At 45.6% G+C, this 14,401-nt stretch overlaps 1 protein-coding gene across 4 annotated transcripts in view; it reads left to right on the plus strand.

Moving 5' to 3' along the window:
• CNTNAP2 (contactin associated protein 2) overlaps positions 1-14,401 on the plus strand; it is a 2,222,175-nt gene that overhangs the window by 2,075,095 nt on the left and 132,679 nt on the right. For all 4 annotated transcript variants that reach the window (XM_081537160.1, XM_081537161.1, XM_081537162.1 and 1 more), the window contains one exon: positions 5,174-5,267. In XM_081537160.1, the coding sequence (XP_081393286.1) occupies positions 5,174-5,267 (94 nt within the window). The remainder of the gene's footprint in view (positions 1-5,173; positions 5,268-14,401) is intronic.

A 14,401-nucleotide genomic window follows, 5' to 3' on the forward strand; every position in this document is an offset into this window, starting at 1 on the left:
GTGCCTGCCTCCTCCAAGTTCCGGCTTGGCGAGGCTGGAGCTGGTCTGGGGCTGCTGGGCCAGTGAAAGGCCGCTCTCTGGAGTTGGAGGAGTGTGCAGACGTGTGAGCATGTGTGAGACTGGAGGCAGGAGGTCTCAGAGCACATGGCCCACGCAGGGCTCATGGGGGCTCTGGTTTCCAGGGGAAACAGATGGGTATCAGGCCCTAGGGTCCCAGGGGGATCACACTCTGGGTCTGAGGCTTGGGCAGACCTCAGGCCCTAGGCAGACCTCCCCACCCCCAAGCCAGCACTGGAAATTTCCAGAAGCTCTTCCTTCCCTCCAGGGCCCCCTTTGTTATTCCATCACTCAGTCATGTCCCACTCTGTGAGACCCCATGGACTTCGCCTTGCCAGGCTTCCCTGTCCTTTACTATCTCCCTGAGTTTGCTCAAACTCATGTCCATTGAGTCAGTGATGCCATCCAACCATCTCATCCTCTGTCATCCCCTTCTCCTCCTGCCTTCAATCTTTCCCAGGATTAGGGTCTTTCCCAATGAGTCGGCTCTTTGCATCAGGTAGCCAAAGTATTGGAGCTTCAGCATCAGTCCTCCCAGTGAACATTCAGGGTTGATGTCTTACAGGATTGACTGGTTGGATCTCCTTGCAGTCCAAGGGACTCTCACGAGTCTTCTCCAACACCACAGTTCAAAAGCATCAGTTCTTCAGCACTCAGTTTTCTTTATAGTCCAACTCTCACATCCATACGTGACTCCTGGAAAAACCATAGCCTTGACTAGACGGACCTTTGTCAGCAAAGTAATGTCTCTGCTTTTTAATATGCTGTCTAGGTTGGTCATAGCTTTTCTTCCTGGGCCCTCTACCAGGAAACTTTAATATTCTGCTCACTTTAAAGGAAATTAAAGAAATTCACATTAATCATAGAGCATATACTGAAAGGTGAATTGGACCCAGGAGACAATGAATTGATTACTGACACAAAGAGACTCACATCCCAGGGACCTCCAGGGGGATATCACTGGGAGAGAGGCAGGGAGAGCTTATTTTGGGGATGGGGCTCGTGTGCAGAGGATTCCAGAAAGCAGCGCTGGGTGCTCTCAAAGAGCCGGGGCAGCTCAGAAATCGGTCTTATTAACAATCTCTGTCTGGGAGGTAGGAAGACAAGAGCAGGACTAGCATGGTTATTTGAGAAGCAAGCCAGGAGAAGGCGCTGTTCAGTCCTGGTTTTAATGTCACAAGCTCTTCTTTTAATTCCCTGGATTGCTTTTCTGTTGCTGCTGTAACTACTTACTGTAGATTTAGGGTAACGCTGAGGGATTACCTTACGGTTCTGGAGGCCAGTTAGCATCACTGAGCGAATGGCCTGCTGCTGGCTGGGCTGGTTGCCCTGAAGCTCTGAGAGGGGAATCCCGTTCCTTGCCTTTTCCAGCTCCTAGAGGCACCTACATCCCACGGCTCATCGCCCCAGAGTCCGGGATCCTTCATTTAGTCGCATCTGCAGGTCCCAGAGCTGCTGCTCCCTTTCCCACCGTCCCCGCCATGTCACTCACCCTTTCCTCCCACACCCTTCCTTCTGGGCACAAAGCAGGACGGAGTGTGAGAGAAAAACAGAGAGACGAGGAAAACTCGAGCAGACCCCTCTTCCCTCTGAGCTCTCCTCCCGTGGTCCCCTTCCATCACAGAATTTGCCCCAGACACGAGGAGTTTAATCTCTGTAAATGTTAACGCCTTCCTGTGTATCTTCAGCGTTTGTCATGTTTTCCATCTCAGTTGTTACAAAAGAGTTTCCTAACTAAACAAGTGATTTGGATCAGAATGATAGATCACTGCCCGCTGAGATTCCTGCCCAACGTTTTTTCATTAATCGCTTCATTAATGAATTAAGACTCAAGAGTGTTTGTGGTATTTATAGATAAATCAATGCCAGGCAGAATCACTGATGGCACAATCAAGATTCAAAAACTTCTGAATAGTCTGTATTCTTCCAAACAAAAGAAATAAATTTTAATATAATAAATGTAAATTTTAGCTTTTGGTTCAAGTCATCAACTGCATATATGAAGGAAGGAGAAGAGATGAAAGGAATCTATGGAGACAAACTAGCAATTTTATTTTACATGAGCTCGGTAAAAATAATATAAAATGTGCCAAAAGCCAACTCTGTCAAGTGCAATAGGGTAGCATACTGATTACTACATACTGTTGCTGCTAAGTCACTTCAGCCGTGTCCGACCCTGTGCGACCCCATAGACGGCAGCCCACCAGGCTCCCCCGTCCCTGGGATTCTCCAGGCAAGAACACTGGAGTGGGTTGCCATTTCCTTCTCCAATGCATGAAAGGGAAAAGTGAAAGTGAAGTCGCTCAGTCGTGTCCGACCCTTAGCGAACCCATGGACTGCAGCCTACCAGGCTCCTCTGTCCATAGGATTTTCCAGGCCAGAGTACTGGAGTGGGTTGCCATTTCCTTCTCCGCTACATACTGTTACGATGTAACTATTTCAGGAAGCCTTTTGTTTTTGTTTGTTTCAAACTAAACTTTTAATTTTGTATTGGGGCATAGCTAATTAACAATGTTGTGATAGTTTCAGGTGAACAGGGAAGGGACTCAGCCATACATATAGATGTATCCATTCTCCCCCAAACACCCCTCCCATGCAGGCCGCCACATAACATTGAGTAGAGTTCCCTGTGCTGTACAGTAGACCCTTGTTGGTTATCCATTTTGAATATAGCAGTGTGTACATGACCTCTGCAAACTCCCTAACTATCCCTTCCCCTTGGTAACTCTAAGTTCCCTAAAAACAGGTAGTAAGTGGATGGAGGAACCATAGCAGTTCCCCAACTGTGCCACCAGATGGCGCCAAAGCAGCTAGTTGCTATTTAGCAACAGGGACCATCCTAGACAGCATATTAAAAAGCTGATCCATTACTTTGCCAACAAAGATCCGTCTAGTCAAAGCTATGGTTTTTCCAGGAGTCATGTATGGATGTGAGGGCTGGACTCTAAAGAAAGCTGAGTGCTGAAGAATTGATGCTTTTGAACTGTGGTGTTGGAGAAGACTCTTGAGAGTCCCTTGGACAGCAAGGAGATCCAACCAGTCCATCCTAAAGGAAATCAGTCCTGAATATTCATTGGAAGGACTGATGTTGAAGCTGAAACTCGAATACTTTGGCCACCTGATGTGAAGAACTGACTCATTTGAAAAGCCCCTGATGCTGGGAAAGATTGAAGGCAGGAGGAGAAGGGGACAACAGAAGATGAGATGGTTGGATGGCGTCACCGACTCAAATGACATGAGTTTGAGTAAAATCCAGGAGTTGGTGATGGACAGAGAGGCCTGGCGTTCTGCAATTCATGAGGTTGCAAAGAGTCGGACACGACTGAGTGACTGAACTGATAGTCACCTCTGCCCCAGGGAAAAAATAAAGTAGAAAAATATTAATATTTAAGGTTCTCTGGCCAGAACATGTGTTTTGTTAATGAAGTGCTTGAAATCGTAGCAAACTTTTCAAAATTGTAGTCGAACATGCCGATGTTGGTTTCAATCATGTTTTTTTAGGCTTTTATCACGTGCTACCAGACACCCAGGCAGAAAAAAACCTCCCAGTACCAGTCCTGCAGGTCAGAACGCTCCAGATTCCTAAGCCGCGATGACTCTTGGACTCTTAATCTTGAATATTCAATAAGCTCTAGGTTTCAAGTAAGCAGCCTCAAGATTCCGGTGTAGATTCCGGTCATTAATAATTAACCATCATTCCTCAAAGCGGCCAGTCCTCCTCTTGGTCAGTGAGATTAGTCCCCTCCCCACGCTTCCTGCCTCCCTCTCCTGCACCTTGCCCCCCAAGCAGGCCTGCACCCTGCAGCTTTGCCCATGCTGGCCCATTTCTAGCGAATCTAGTTTCGGGAGTTCGTGCCCCAGCAAGTAGCTACTTGTACGCAGTTCCCACAGGAAGGACCTGCTGGATAGGAGGACAGAAGTGTTTCCTTCTAACCCACACCTTAACTTATGCTCTCCTGAGCAGGTATTAAACTCACTTCAGAAAAACAAAAGGTTACAAAAGAGATTTTTTTTTTCCCCAGGTGGATACAAAGAAACACAGAAAGTTCTAGGAGCTCACAGTTGGAGAAACAACTAGAATATTTGGGTTGTAAAAGTTCCGCTACGGCAAGACTCTCCAGTTAGGGCACAAAGGATTCTGGGAGAGCAGCGCTCGCACTTTTGCGTGGGAAGAGCAATCAGACAGCCATCGTCTGTAAGCTCTTCCTATCTGCTTCATTTTTAACTCCCTCTGTTGCCAGCCCAGCTCCACTCTAAAAAGACAGCTCTGCTGGAGCAACGGTGTCTTTGTCCCCTCCAGGCTCTGATGTCCCTGCGCTGGGGCAGGAGGGAGAAATCACCCTCGTTTGGACAAGCAAGAAAACTGTGACCCTGATATCTCAGCATTTGAATGTACATATTCTTGCATGCATTCCCGCTCAGTCCTGTCTGACTCTCTGTGGCCCCAGGGCTGTAGCCTGCCAGGCTCCTCTGACCGTGGGGTTTCCCAGCCAAAAATACTGGAGTGGGGTGCCATTTCCCTCTCCAGGGGATCTTCCCAACCCAGAGATCGAACCCACATCTCCTGCCTCTCCTGCATTGGCAGACAGGTTCTTTACCAGCTGAGTCACCAGGGAAGCCTCGCACGTATTCACATACATTAATATATTCATATTCACATTTGAACACACACACATATATGTATTCTGAAGAACGATATTGGTGTCCTGGTGGATAGACCCAAATGGGGAAGAAATAAGTGCAGTAAGATGATCCTAAAGAAAATCACTATACATGTAGCCTACTCTGTCTCAGAGGTCAATACTAGAGACTGAATCAAGTAGATTTTACTCTGTTAAAAAGAGTAAGGGTCTTAGTCCAGCAGCCACAGAAAAGGTGCGTGAGCTGGAGAAGAACTCATAAAAGGTCTTCATGTACAAGCTCAAATCATTTTCCAGTAACCCCAGCGAAGGCTGGGATGAACTCCTATTTTCTCAGGCTGGTATTTCGGAGTCAGCACTGATGAAAGAAGATCCAGAAACTGGAGTCGGAAGAGTGACATCATCCCCCAGGGAAGACGCGAGTCCATGCAGGAGGTGACGTTCTTCTAATAGTGTCTCTCCTTTTCTTCCTGCAGCTGGATCACTATCCTTCCGTGAGTTACCACCTGCCAAGTTCATCCGACACGCTCTTCAATTCTCCCAAGTCGCTCTTCCTAGGAAAAGTCATAGGTAAGAAATATGGGATAAACTCCCCACATAATATTTCCTAAAGCTGCTCATTCGCTTTTGAAATGCGTCGTAATTGGTGGTTGAGGCTCCTACATCTGTGATGGTGATAAAACCTGTGTCGTTTGGTGCATGACAAACTAAAACACGTGTGAAACCATGTGTTTGCTCCCGGATTGTTTACCTAAAATCTGTTCTTTAGTTTATTAAAGAGCTCTACCCACTAACAATATTTAATATAACTTTTTCCTATGCTAAGTATTCAACATGGTTCTGTCTTCCTCTCACTGTCGAGAAAGGTACCTGATATTTTTTTTTTTTAACTGTTTTCTAGATTTCTTATTTGGACTATGCTGGGTCTCCATAGCTGCTCGTACTTTTCTCTAGTTGCAGCGAGTGGTGGCTACTCTCTAGTAGCGGGGCACGGGCTTCTCATTGCAGTAGCTTCTCTTGTTGCAGAGCAGACTCTAGGGCGCGAGGGCTCAGTAGTTGTGGCACGTGGGCTCGATAGTTGCAGCTCCCAGGCTCTAGAGCACAGGCTCAGTAGTTGGGGTGCATGGGCTTAGTCGCTCCCAGCATCTGAAATCTTCCTGGGTCAGGGATCGAACCTATGTGTCCTGCATTGGCAGGTGGATTCTTCACTTCTGAGCCACCAGGGAAGCCCTACCTGATATTATTTGCAATCAGAAGGTCAACAGGAATTGGGACATTATGACAGAACATCCTCCCCTATGTGTGATTGTGAATTTACGAGCCTCTTGGCCCTTCTCTTTACCACAGATCAGTGCTGTCGAGATTAACTCTGGATGTGATTGGTTATGTATTTTAAATGATTAACATAAAGCCAATGACATTTTTTTTTCTGTAAAAGAACTCTATATATCATGAACCCAAAATGGAACTAGTAAGACAGTGGGTGATGTGCTGGCCAAAGCGGGGAGGGGAGGTGGTTACTCTGTGATCAGAATGCTATTAATTGTTACAAGCGCTCATTTTTAAAAGATGGGGACAGGGGAACCTAGCAGATAATGAAAAGAACAGGGGGCCCAACCCATAACAATAAGTAACAATAATATACACTTACAGAGGACTTTCTCTGGGCCAAGATCCATTTCAAGCACTTCAGATACACGAACACATTTAATCTTCATAGTAATTCCATGAGATAATCAAGATATCATCTCCATTTTACAGATGAGAAAACTGAGGCATCAAGAGATTAAATATCATGCCCAAGGCCACCTACTTAAGGGTGGAATCAAAACGTTTTCCTGGACAGTCAGATACCTGTGTCTCTGTTCCTGACTACCATGCTGTGACCCCTGTGATGGTGGACTTAGGAATGAAACAGAAAGACAGAAGAGGATTTGGGCAACAGAGGTTTAGCTGTTGAGGAACAAGCCCGACATCCCGTGTCAGAAAGTAGCCAAGAGCAAAACGTATTCCAGGACTTAGAACCAGGGACATACCAGGCAGGACAGTGGGCAAACAGAGGTGTAGGTCGGGTCCCAGGAAAGGGCCACGCCCTCGGCAAAAAGGCGGGAGGGAGTGGCAGGAGTTCAATCAGCCGGTGAAAGTGGAGAAAGAAAGGCAGCCCAGACGCACGGGCCACCTGCTGTTCTAGGCATCGTGCTAACCATCTTCCGTGTGTAAATGTGACAACGTAATGTCACAGCAACTCAGTGAAGCAAGGCGTATGATTATTATCCTCATTTTACAGATGAGGAAGCTGAAGCTGAGGACGGTCAGTTTGCCAGAGTTACTTGACTGGTGTGTGGTAAAGCAGAGTTTGGAAGCTGGGTCTCTCTAATGAGAGTCCACGGTTAAACAAAAAGACTAGTCATTACCGGGTCAAGGTCCAGAAGGAACACAGAGGAAAGACAAGAGATGCCATTATAATTTATTTACACATGCCAATATAGTTAGTGACGGAGAGCCTTGGTGTCTGCAGGCATGGACCCTGAGAGGTCGGTGAGTGCCCACTTACCGCTGTATGCATTCCGCAACTCAGTGAAGAATAACAGGAAGTTTTAAGTGCGCCTTCAGGGCTGATTCCATCCGAACAAACTCTACACTATGATGCTATGATATTCCTAAAGACACTGCACTATGATATTCCTAAAGTAGCACCCGGCATGAACATACCGGAAACAATGGACTTTATTTCTTTCATGAAACTCACAAAGTCCAGTTTGACAGGTATGTTGGGTGAATGCCAGTTCCCTTCACCGTGAGTAACACTTGTGTATCAGTATTTCGGGTCAGGTGACTAAATTGACACTGAAGCAAAATTGCAATAGGTAATGAGGCACTAAGCTTCAAGGTCATGAACAAATAACATCATAAGAGAAATCTTCTTTAAGTAAGAATTGACTCTGCTTGAGATGTGCTGAGCTAAAACCATTATATGAATTTCAGGTATATGAGTAATACACCCAGAGTTTTCTGTTCACCAAAGGAAACTTTTGCCATGTAAATAAGCTAAGTGTGCATGTGATGAGTTACATAAAGAACTAGCAACCCGTAAGGACATCCACGGCCCCAACAGGGAGGTGGCCTCATGGCCTCACGCACTTAGGTGCTGCTTCAGGTCTCACACGAGACTTCTGTTCGAGACTGACTCTCATCCACACCAGCCCCAGAGCTCTCTGCTGCCCACAAGACAGGGTCTGGAGGTTCCACTGCATCCTAACAAGGAGCACTCTTTGTGACCCCATGGACAGTTGGCCTCCAGGCTCCCCTCTGTCCAGGGGATTTTTCAGGCAAGAATACTGGAGTAGGGTTGCCATTTCCTCCTCCAGGGGACCAAGGAGCAAGTGCTCAATAAATGTGTGTTAAATTAATAAAGAGTAGAAGGGAAAGAAGCGATAAGCATATCACCATAGACGTGTCCTGCAGCGTGAGAGGGTGCCGATGAGGATGCTAAGACAACAAAATTAGCACAGAGGTGAGATCTTCCCACACATCTTGCAATCTCATTTTCCTAAAGGCAGGCATCTGATAATAATGCAGTGGAAAGCATTTAAGCTTTGGAATCAGACAGAGATGATGTGGCAGTCAGCTGGTCAGCTCGTGCTGCTATAAAATCCCCCAGACTAGACAGCTAAGTGACAGACGTTTATTTTTCACAAGTTCTGAAGGCTGGAAAGTTGGAGGTCTAGGTGCCAGCAGAGCAGGTGTCTGGTGAGGGCCCGCCTCCTAGCTTGCAGACAGCCGTCTTCTCGTTGTATCCTCATGCGATGGAGAGAGAAGTAAGCTCTCTCCTGTCTCTCCTTGCGTGTGTGTGTGTTCAGTCTCTTCAGTCATGTCTGACTCTTTGTGACCTGATGGACAGTCTCCCGCCAGGCTCCTCTGTCCATGGGATTATCCCAGCAGGAATACTGGAGTGGGTTGCCATTTCTTCCTGCAGGGGGCTCTTCTTGGAAGGACAATAATCTCATTCAAGAGGGCTCCACCCTCATGATCTGATCCCAGATCCATCCCCTTGGGGGTTAGGATTTCAACATACTCATCTCAAAAGAGAGACACAAGCCCTCAGTCTATAGCCACCGGTGGCGTTTGAATCTGGGCTCTGCCCCTCATCAAGGATGAACCCTTGGGTTCAGTACTTAAACCTCCCAGGGCCTGGGTCTGTCAGTTACAAAATGGGAACACAGTGCCTACTTGCAAGCTGTTAGCTTTCTGAAAACAAAATGTGTTGTCTTCTTACTTTTTAATTTATCTATTTGCAGCAGCCACATCAGTGCCTAACGTATGGAAAGTGCTCAAAAAAATATTTGTGGAGTAAATAAACTACCTTTTTAGTATTAAGCGAATAACATCTTAAGAAATATCCCATGTAATGCTTGGTAATAATAAAGAAAATGATTACTGTTTTTGGATGCTGGCTCTGTGCCAGTCACTATGGTATGTGTTTTAGTATATAGTGCTGCCTATGGTCCTCACAACACCAGCCTGGACCACTGTTACCCTCACTGTATGGGAAAGGGAATGAAGATTCAGGAAGGTTATTTTCTTAAAGCAGGTTTTCCAACAGCAGCACTGTTGCCTTTTGGGGTCAGATACACAATTTTTCGTTGTGGTGGTTGACTTGTGCTTTGTGGGGTGCTTAGCTGCTTCCCGGTGCTCTACCCACTGGCTACAAGTTGCACCTCCCAGTTGTGACGGCCATCAGTGACTCCAGATGTGGCCAAATGCTCCCCCAAGGGTAGAGTAACACCCACGGGGGACCAGTGGCTTAACGTCTCCCTGGTCACTGGCAGAGGTGGCCTTTGAAACAGGTGTGTGACACCAAAAGCTAGGCATTCCTTCCTGGTAACACCAGCAACTTTCAGAAGGATGAAGAAGCAAGGAAGAGATCTGATACCTTGGAGGTAAATTCTGTTAGTACCATCTAAGGAGTCACAGTGAGGACCTCAGAAAACATGTGGGTGCCTGGCTAGGCTAATCACCCGCCGTCTCCTCTAGCCAGTGTTGCTTAAAAATGTGTTCATTTAGCAGGAGCAGGATTGGTGAGATCTCCCTTTGAAACTGACATACACTTCAGTGAGAAACAACCAGTATGCTTTCACCAGCTATGTAAATATCCATCAGACAGCTGAACTTCAAATGGCTATCTCGTGTACTCCAGTAAGGTTTTGACACCCCCTCGTGATCCATGCCCCCAAGTTGTTGAGTCAGCTGCTAATCAGAAACTGATCACATAAAAGAAGGAAAAGGAGATGTATTTAAATAAATTAATAGGGCCTCACATGGAGCTCTTTGATGAGCACTGCTTGAAAAAGAACACATGAAAAGGAGAAAGAAGGATACCTAATCCATGACAAGTGTGACTTCTAGGGAACGGCAGAAATATATTCTGGAAATAAAACTGTGAACGCTGTCAACCAGCAACAGAATTTTGGAATGAGTTGTGACATTTCTGAATCCTGCAAGGAGGAAGCCAGGATCCCTGGCAATGGGCAAAGCTTCACAAAGTAGAAGTTTCACCAGACCTAGTTATGTCCATCATTTACTAGCTGAATGATGTCATGGACTTTATATATCTGATTTTCAGCAACAAATTTAATAGTCTTTCAAGAGAATCTTTAAGTCAGTTGGAAGCCTCTACCAGAGTCTTCTGTGTTACTCATATCTTTCCCCAACATTTCTATCAGTGCCTTGGATAAAGACACAAATAGAATGTTTATTAAGTTTGCAAATGCCACGAAGCTGAGAGGGATGGTTTAATAAGCTGGATGATAAAAAACACTTTGAAGACATCTTGACGGGCTGGAAAGATAGGATAAAAATAACAAGATGGAATATAATAGAGATAAACATAATTCCTGCACTTAGACCAGAAGGAAAAAAAGAAGAAGCATATAAGTAGAAGATGAAAGACTCCTGGTATCATAAAGATTCAGGGGGGTGGTTTTATGGACATTTTGATATATGGTGACTGATTTGTAAATAAATATAATACTGAAATACATTGATAAGAGAATTGTGTACCCAACAAGGAAGTATAGGCAGGCCTCAGCTGGGATGTCATGGCCGATCCTAAGCACCACGTTTTAAGGTATCTTTTAAGACCAAATAGGTAAAGGATCCATAAGGGGAAAAAAATCAAAAGACCTGGAGATACTTACACCAATAAAAAGATATGATTTAAGAGACATGAAAGAATCCATTTTCAGTCTTGACAACTGCTCCATAAAAGAAGAATTAGGCTTTGTAGAGGCTTACTCCAAGGGACCAGAGTCACCAAGCGAGAGGACGATTTCAGTTCGGAAGAACTTCCTAATAGCTAGAACTATTCAAAAATGAGGAGCCACTCTTTTGAAGTAGCGGAGCTTCCAATATTGAGAGTATTGAACAAAAGCTAGATTAAAATGTGTCCTGCACTTTGAGGAGTTTCCTGGCTTGAGTGAGACCAACTTGCATAAAGCCTACAAACCCCTGAAACTGTAAGATTGTGATTTTTTTTAAAGGTGAGAAATGCAGTTCTAAAGCTGAGAAGGTTCTCCTGCTCCATGTGAGAATTAAAAGGATAGTTGGGTTTAGGGTACCTTGATGTCACACACCATTGTGCATGTATTATAGATGTGAATTTAGAAGAGTGTCGATATCAACTGCTCCTCACATCACTGTACATTCTGTGTTATGAAACAGATAGCCTCTGTTTTCAGGATGGCAATACTCATTTTGATTTTTTTTTGGAAAGTAAAATCACCTGCCTTTTTTTTTTTTTTTTCAAATTAACTATCTGTTTCATGGCCATGTAGCATAGTAGTACCAAATCGTAATAAGATAGACCTATTCTGTAGGGAAAAGGTATCAATTCTTCTGTGTGAGCTTGAGAAACTGTGCTTCGAAAGAAGCTGAATAGTAACTAAATGCCAAGTGATTGTTGCTTTAATGACCAGGGCTGTTTGTTAGAGGCAAGGTCTGAAGTGGTCAAATTAAAGGTCAATGCTGATCCATTTGAACTTAATACAGTTTGTGAGTCGTGTTGGTCCCAGATACTTTTTCTCAGACTACCACTATAGAAGCAACTGTGATAGAAGACCTGCGATAGACCTGTTGGAAGCCACCGTATGATTTCCATTATATCTCAAATGGGAATATTATGATCCTTGGTAAAGAAATCCTTAGTCTAAGGTTTTCCAAAAATTTGGCAAAGCCTCCCGACACAGCAAGAAATGACATACCGCTATGCTCATTCATGTGTAAGGTGATATACTCTGGTAGGCATCACACTGCTCGGTGAGTATTTCCAGCCAAAAAATGTGATGAGTAGAAAATACATGTGCTGTTTCTAGGCAAGAACACTTAACTGTTGATGCAAGACCTTCTGGGGTCCTTCTGTCTCTTTGATACAGTGACCAACAAACCTCAAAACAGTGGTTGTTCCCTCGACAGGATCCCTCTGTGACCACAATGAACAGAGCACCATGTCAACTTATGATGAACCTACAGCCTCCAAATGAAAAAAAAAAAAAACTTTGCATTCTTAAGTTAGCAAGTCTATGGGGCTATTTGTTACTGCAGCACAACTTAACCCATCCTGATTGATACATAAGGATTGCAGTTAAGAACAGTCTTTGTAATCACACTTGTGGGTTTGCATTCTTACTCTGTCACTTACCAATAGTTTGACTTTGGCAAGTTACTTAACATCTTGGGCATTCTGTTTCCTCATGTATTAAACAGGAATAGTAGTGGCCACTGCTCTGCAGGATTCAACAAAATAATGCATGTTTAATAGGAAGCATGGGGTCTGCCACATAGTATAGGTGTAATAAACATAGTTATTTTTATTAAATCATAATTGAGCAAGCATGTAATCATCATTTGTCACACACCAGGTGTTGTATACGCCACTGGAACACCTATGATGTCCAAGACAGGCACAGTTTCTTACAGGGGCTTAAGTTCTAACTGGAAGAGAGCAGCCAACATTGGAAAGGCAATTCAAAGTGGAAGGATGTGTGGCAGGATAAATGGAAGGTGGAAATACTGGGTTCTTTGAAAGCAAGAAGGGGGAGCATTAACCCAGTCCAGGAGGTAAGGGGAGGCACCCCAGGGGATGTGGCACAGAGCTGAGATCTGAGTGATAGGTTAGAAATATCTGGGCACAGGAATGGGGAGGAGCAGAGGGCAGAAAGAGGAGAGGTTTTCTCAGTTCTCTGTTTTGTACAGCAGCCCAGCCAGCACTCTGTGGCTTGAACAATACTTTATGATTTCACACGATTTTGTGGCCTGACTCTTCTGCTTCATGTGGTCTCAGCCGGGACATAAGAATGACTGAATGGTGCATAGTGGCCTCAGTCACGTGGCTGACAAGAGTTTCCCTGGGGCTCTCAGCCAGGGGTCTCCCACCCAGCCCCACCCCCCACCCCCAGCCCTACCTTCAAGGCTCTACCTCATGGCTGCCTGGGCTTCCTCCCATCATGGCGGCTGGTCTCTTGGAAAGAGCATTGGAGAAAGCGAAGGTGCAAACTGGAGGTCCCTAAGACCCAACCTCAGAGCTCACGCACACCCTCTTTACTAGCAGCTATCGGCCAGATCTGGGCTCCAGCCCAGATCACAGGAAAGGCTAAGCAGACTCTGCTTCTTGATGGCTCAGTGACAGGGTCACTCTGCAAAGGAGCATGCAGGTGGGCGGTATTATGATGGTCTTTGAAAACACAGTGTGCCATGAGGGAAGTTTGAGGAATCAGAGCAAGTTTCAATCAGAAGGGTTGAAACTAGAGTAAGAAGAAGCAAGTGATCAAAATGCAGCAGCAGTAAGCCGGGTTCAGATCCAAATATGCTTCTGAAGGAGATCCAGATGTCCTGACAGCCCCAGGACCATCTCAATCGCCTCTTGCCAGGACAAGGGTGAATTATTAGCGATGGCCACATTCACTCTAAAAATGTGGCCCAGTGTGTTGATGAATTGTACAGTCACCCATCATGTTGTAGGTTCTCCTGGGAGGAACTCTTGAGGTCAAAAGAGAAGCCCCTTGGTAGAGTAGGAGCAACGGCTGAGGATGTGAATACCAACTTCTCTGTGAGAGGAGCCCAGGACACCCCAGTAGGGCAGTGGAGAAATGAAACCAGGAAAAGAATGGCCATTATCAGGCCACTCACGTTGCAGGTAAGCGGCGCTCAGGACCATGGGGGACAGTGGGAGACAGTGCAGGGCCAGGGTCTTGCTTCTCCTCATTCCCACCCAGCCTGACTCAGGGCTGCTGCCTGGAGAATTAACTCCCCCACAGTACAGACCCGCAACCCCACCCCTCACCTCCGCCCCCCAGACCAGGAGGAGGCACAGGGCTCAGGGCATCACGGTCAGCCATCTTTGTAATCCGAGGTGAATGCAGAGGCGTCGCCATATTACAGGATTCAGCCCCAAGTCACATTAAGGTTTTAACATTATCCTGGAGGCTAAAAGCGGTCATGGAAGGATTTTTTTTAAATCAGGAGAATAACCTTCTCAGATTGACGTTTTAGAAAGATAACACCATCTGCAGAGGCGAGAATGATGAACAGGAAGTGACTGAGAGGCTGCAGGGAGACCAACATGGGGGTTGCTATGCTTATCACACAGTTGCACATTGTCATGCCTGAAACAACTCGGATGTTCAGAGACAATACAGTGTCTCCATCTG

Source organism: Giraffa tippelskirchi, chromosome 10 (genome assembly GCF_054371585.1).
Source record: "Giraffa tippelskirchi isolate mGirTip1 chromosome 10, T2T-mGirTip1v1.2.pri, whole genome shotgun sequence".
In the NCBI taxonomy this organism is placed as follows: Eukaryota; Metazoa; Chordata; class Mammalia; order Artiodactyla; family Giraffidae; genus Giraffa; species Giraffa tippelskirchi.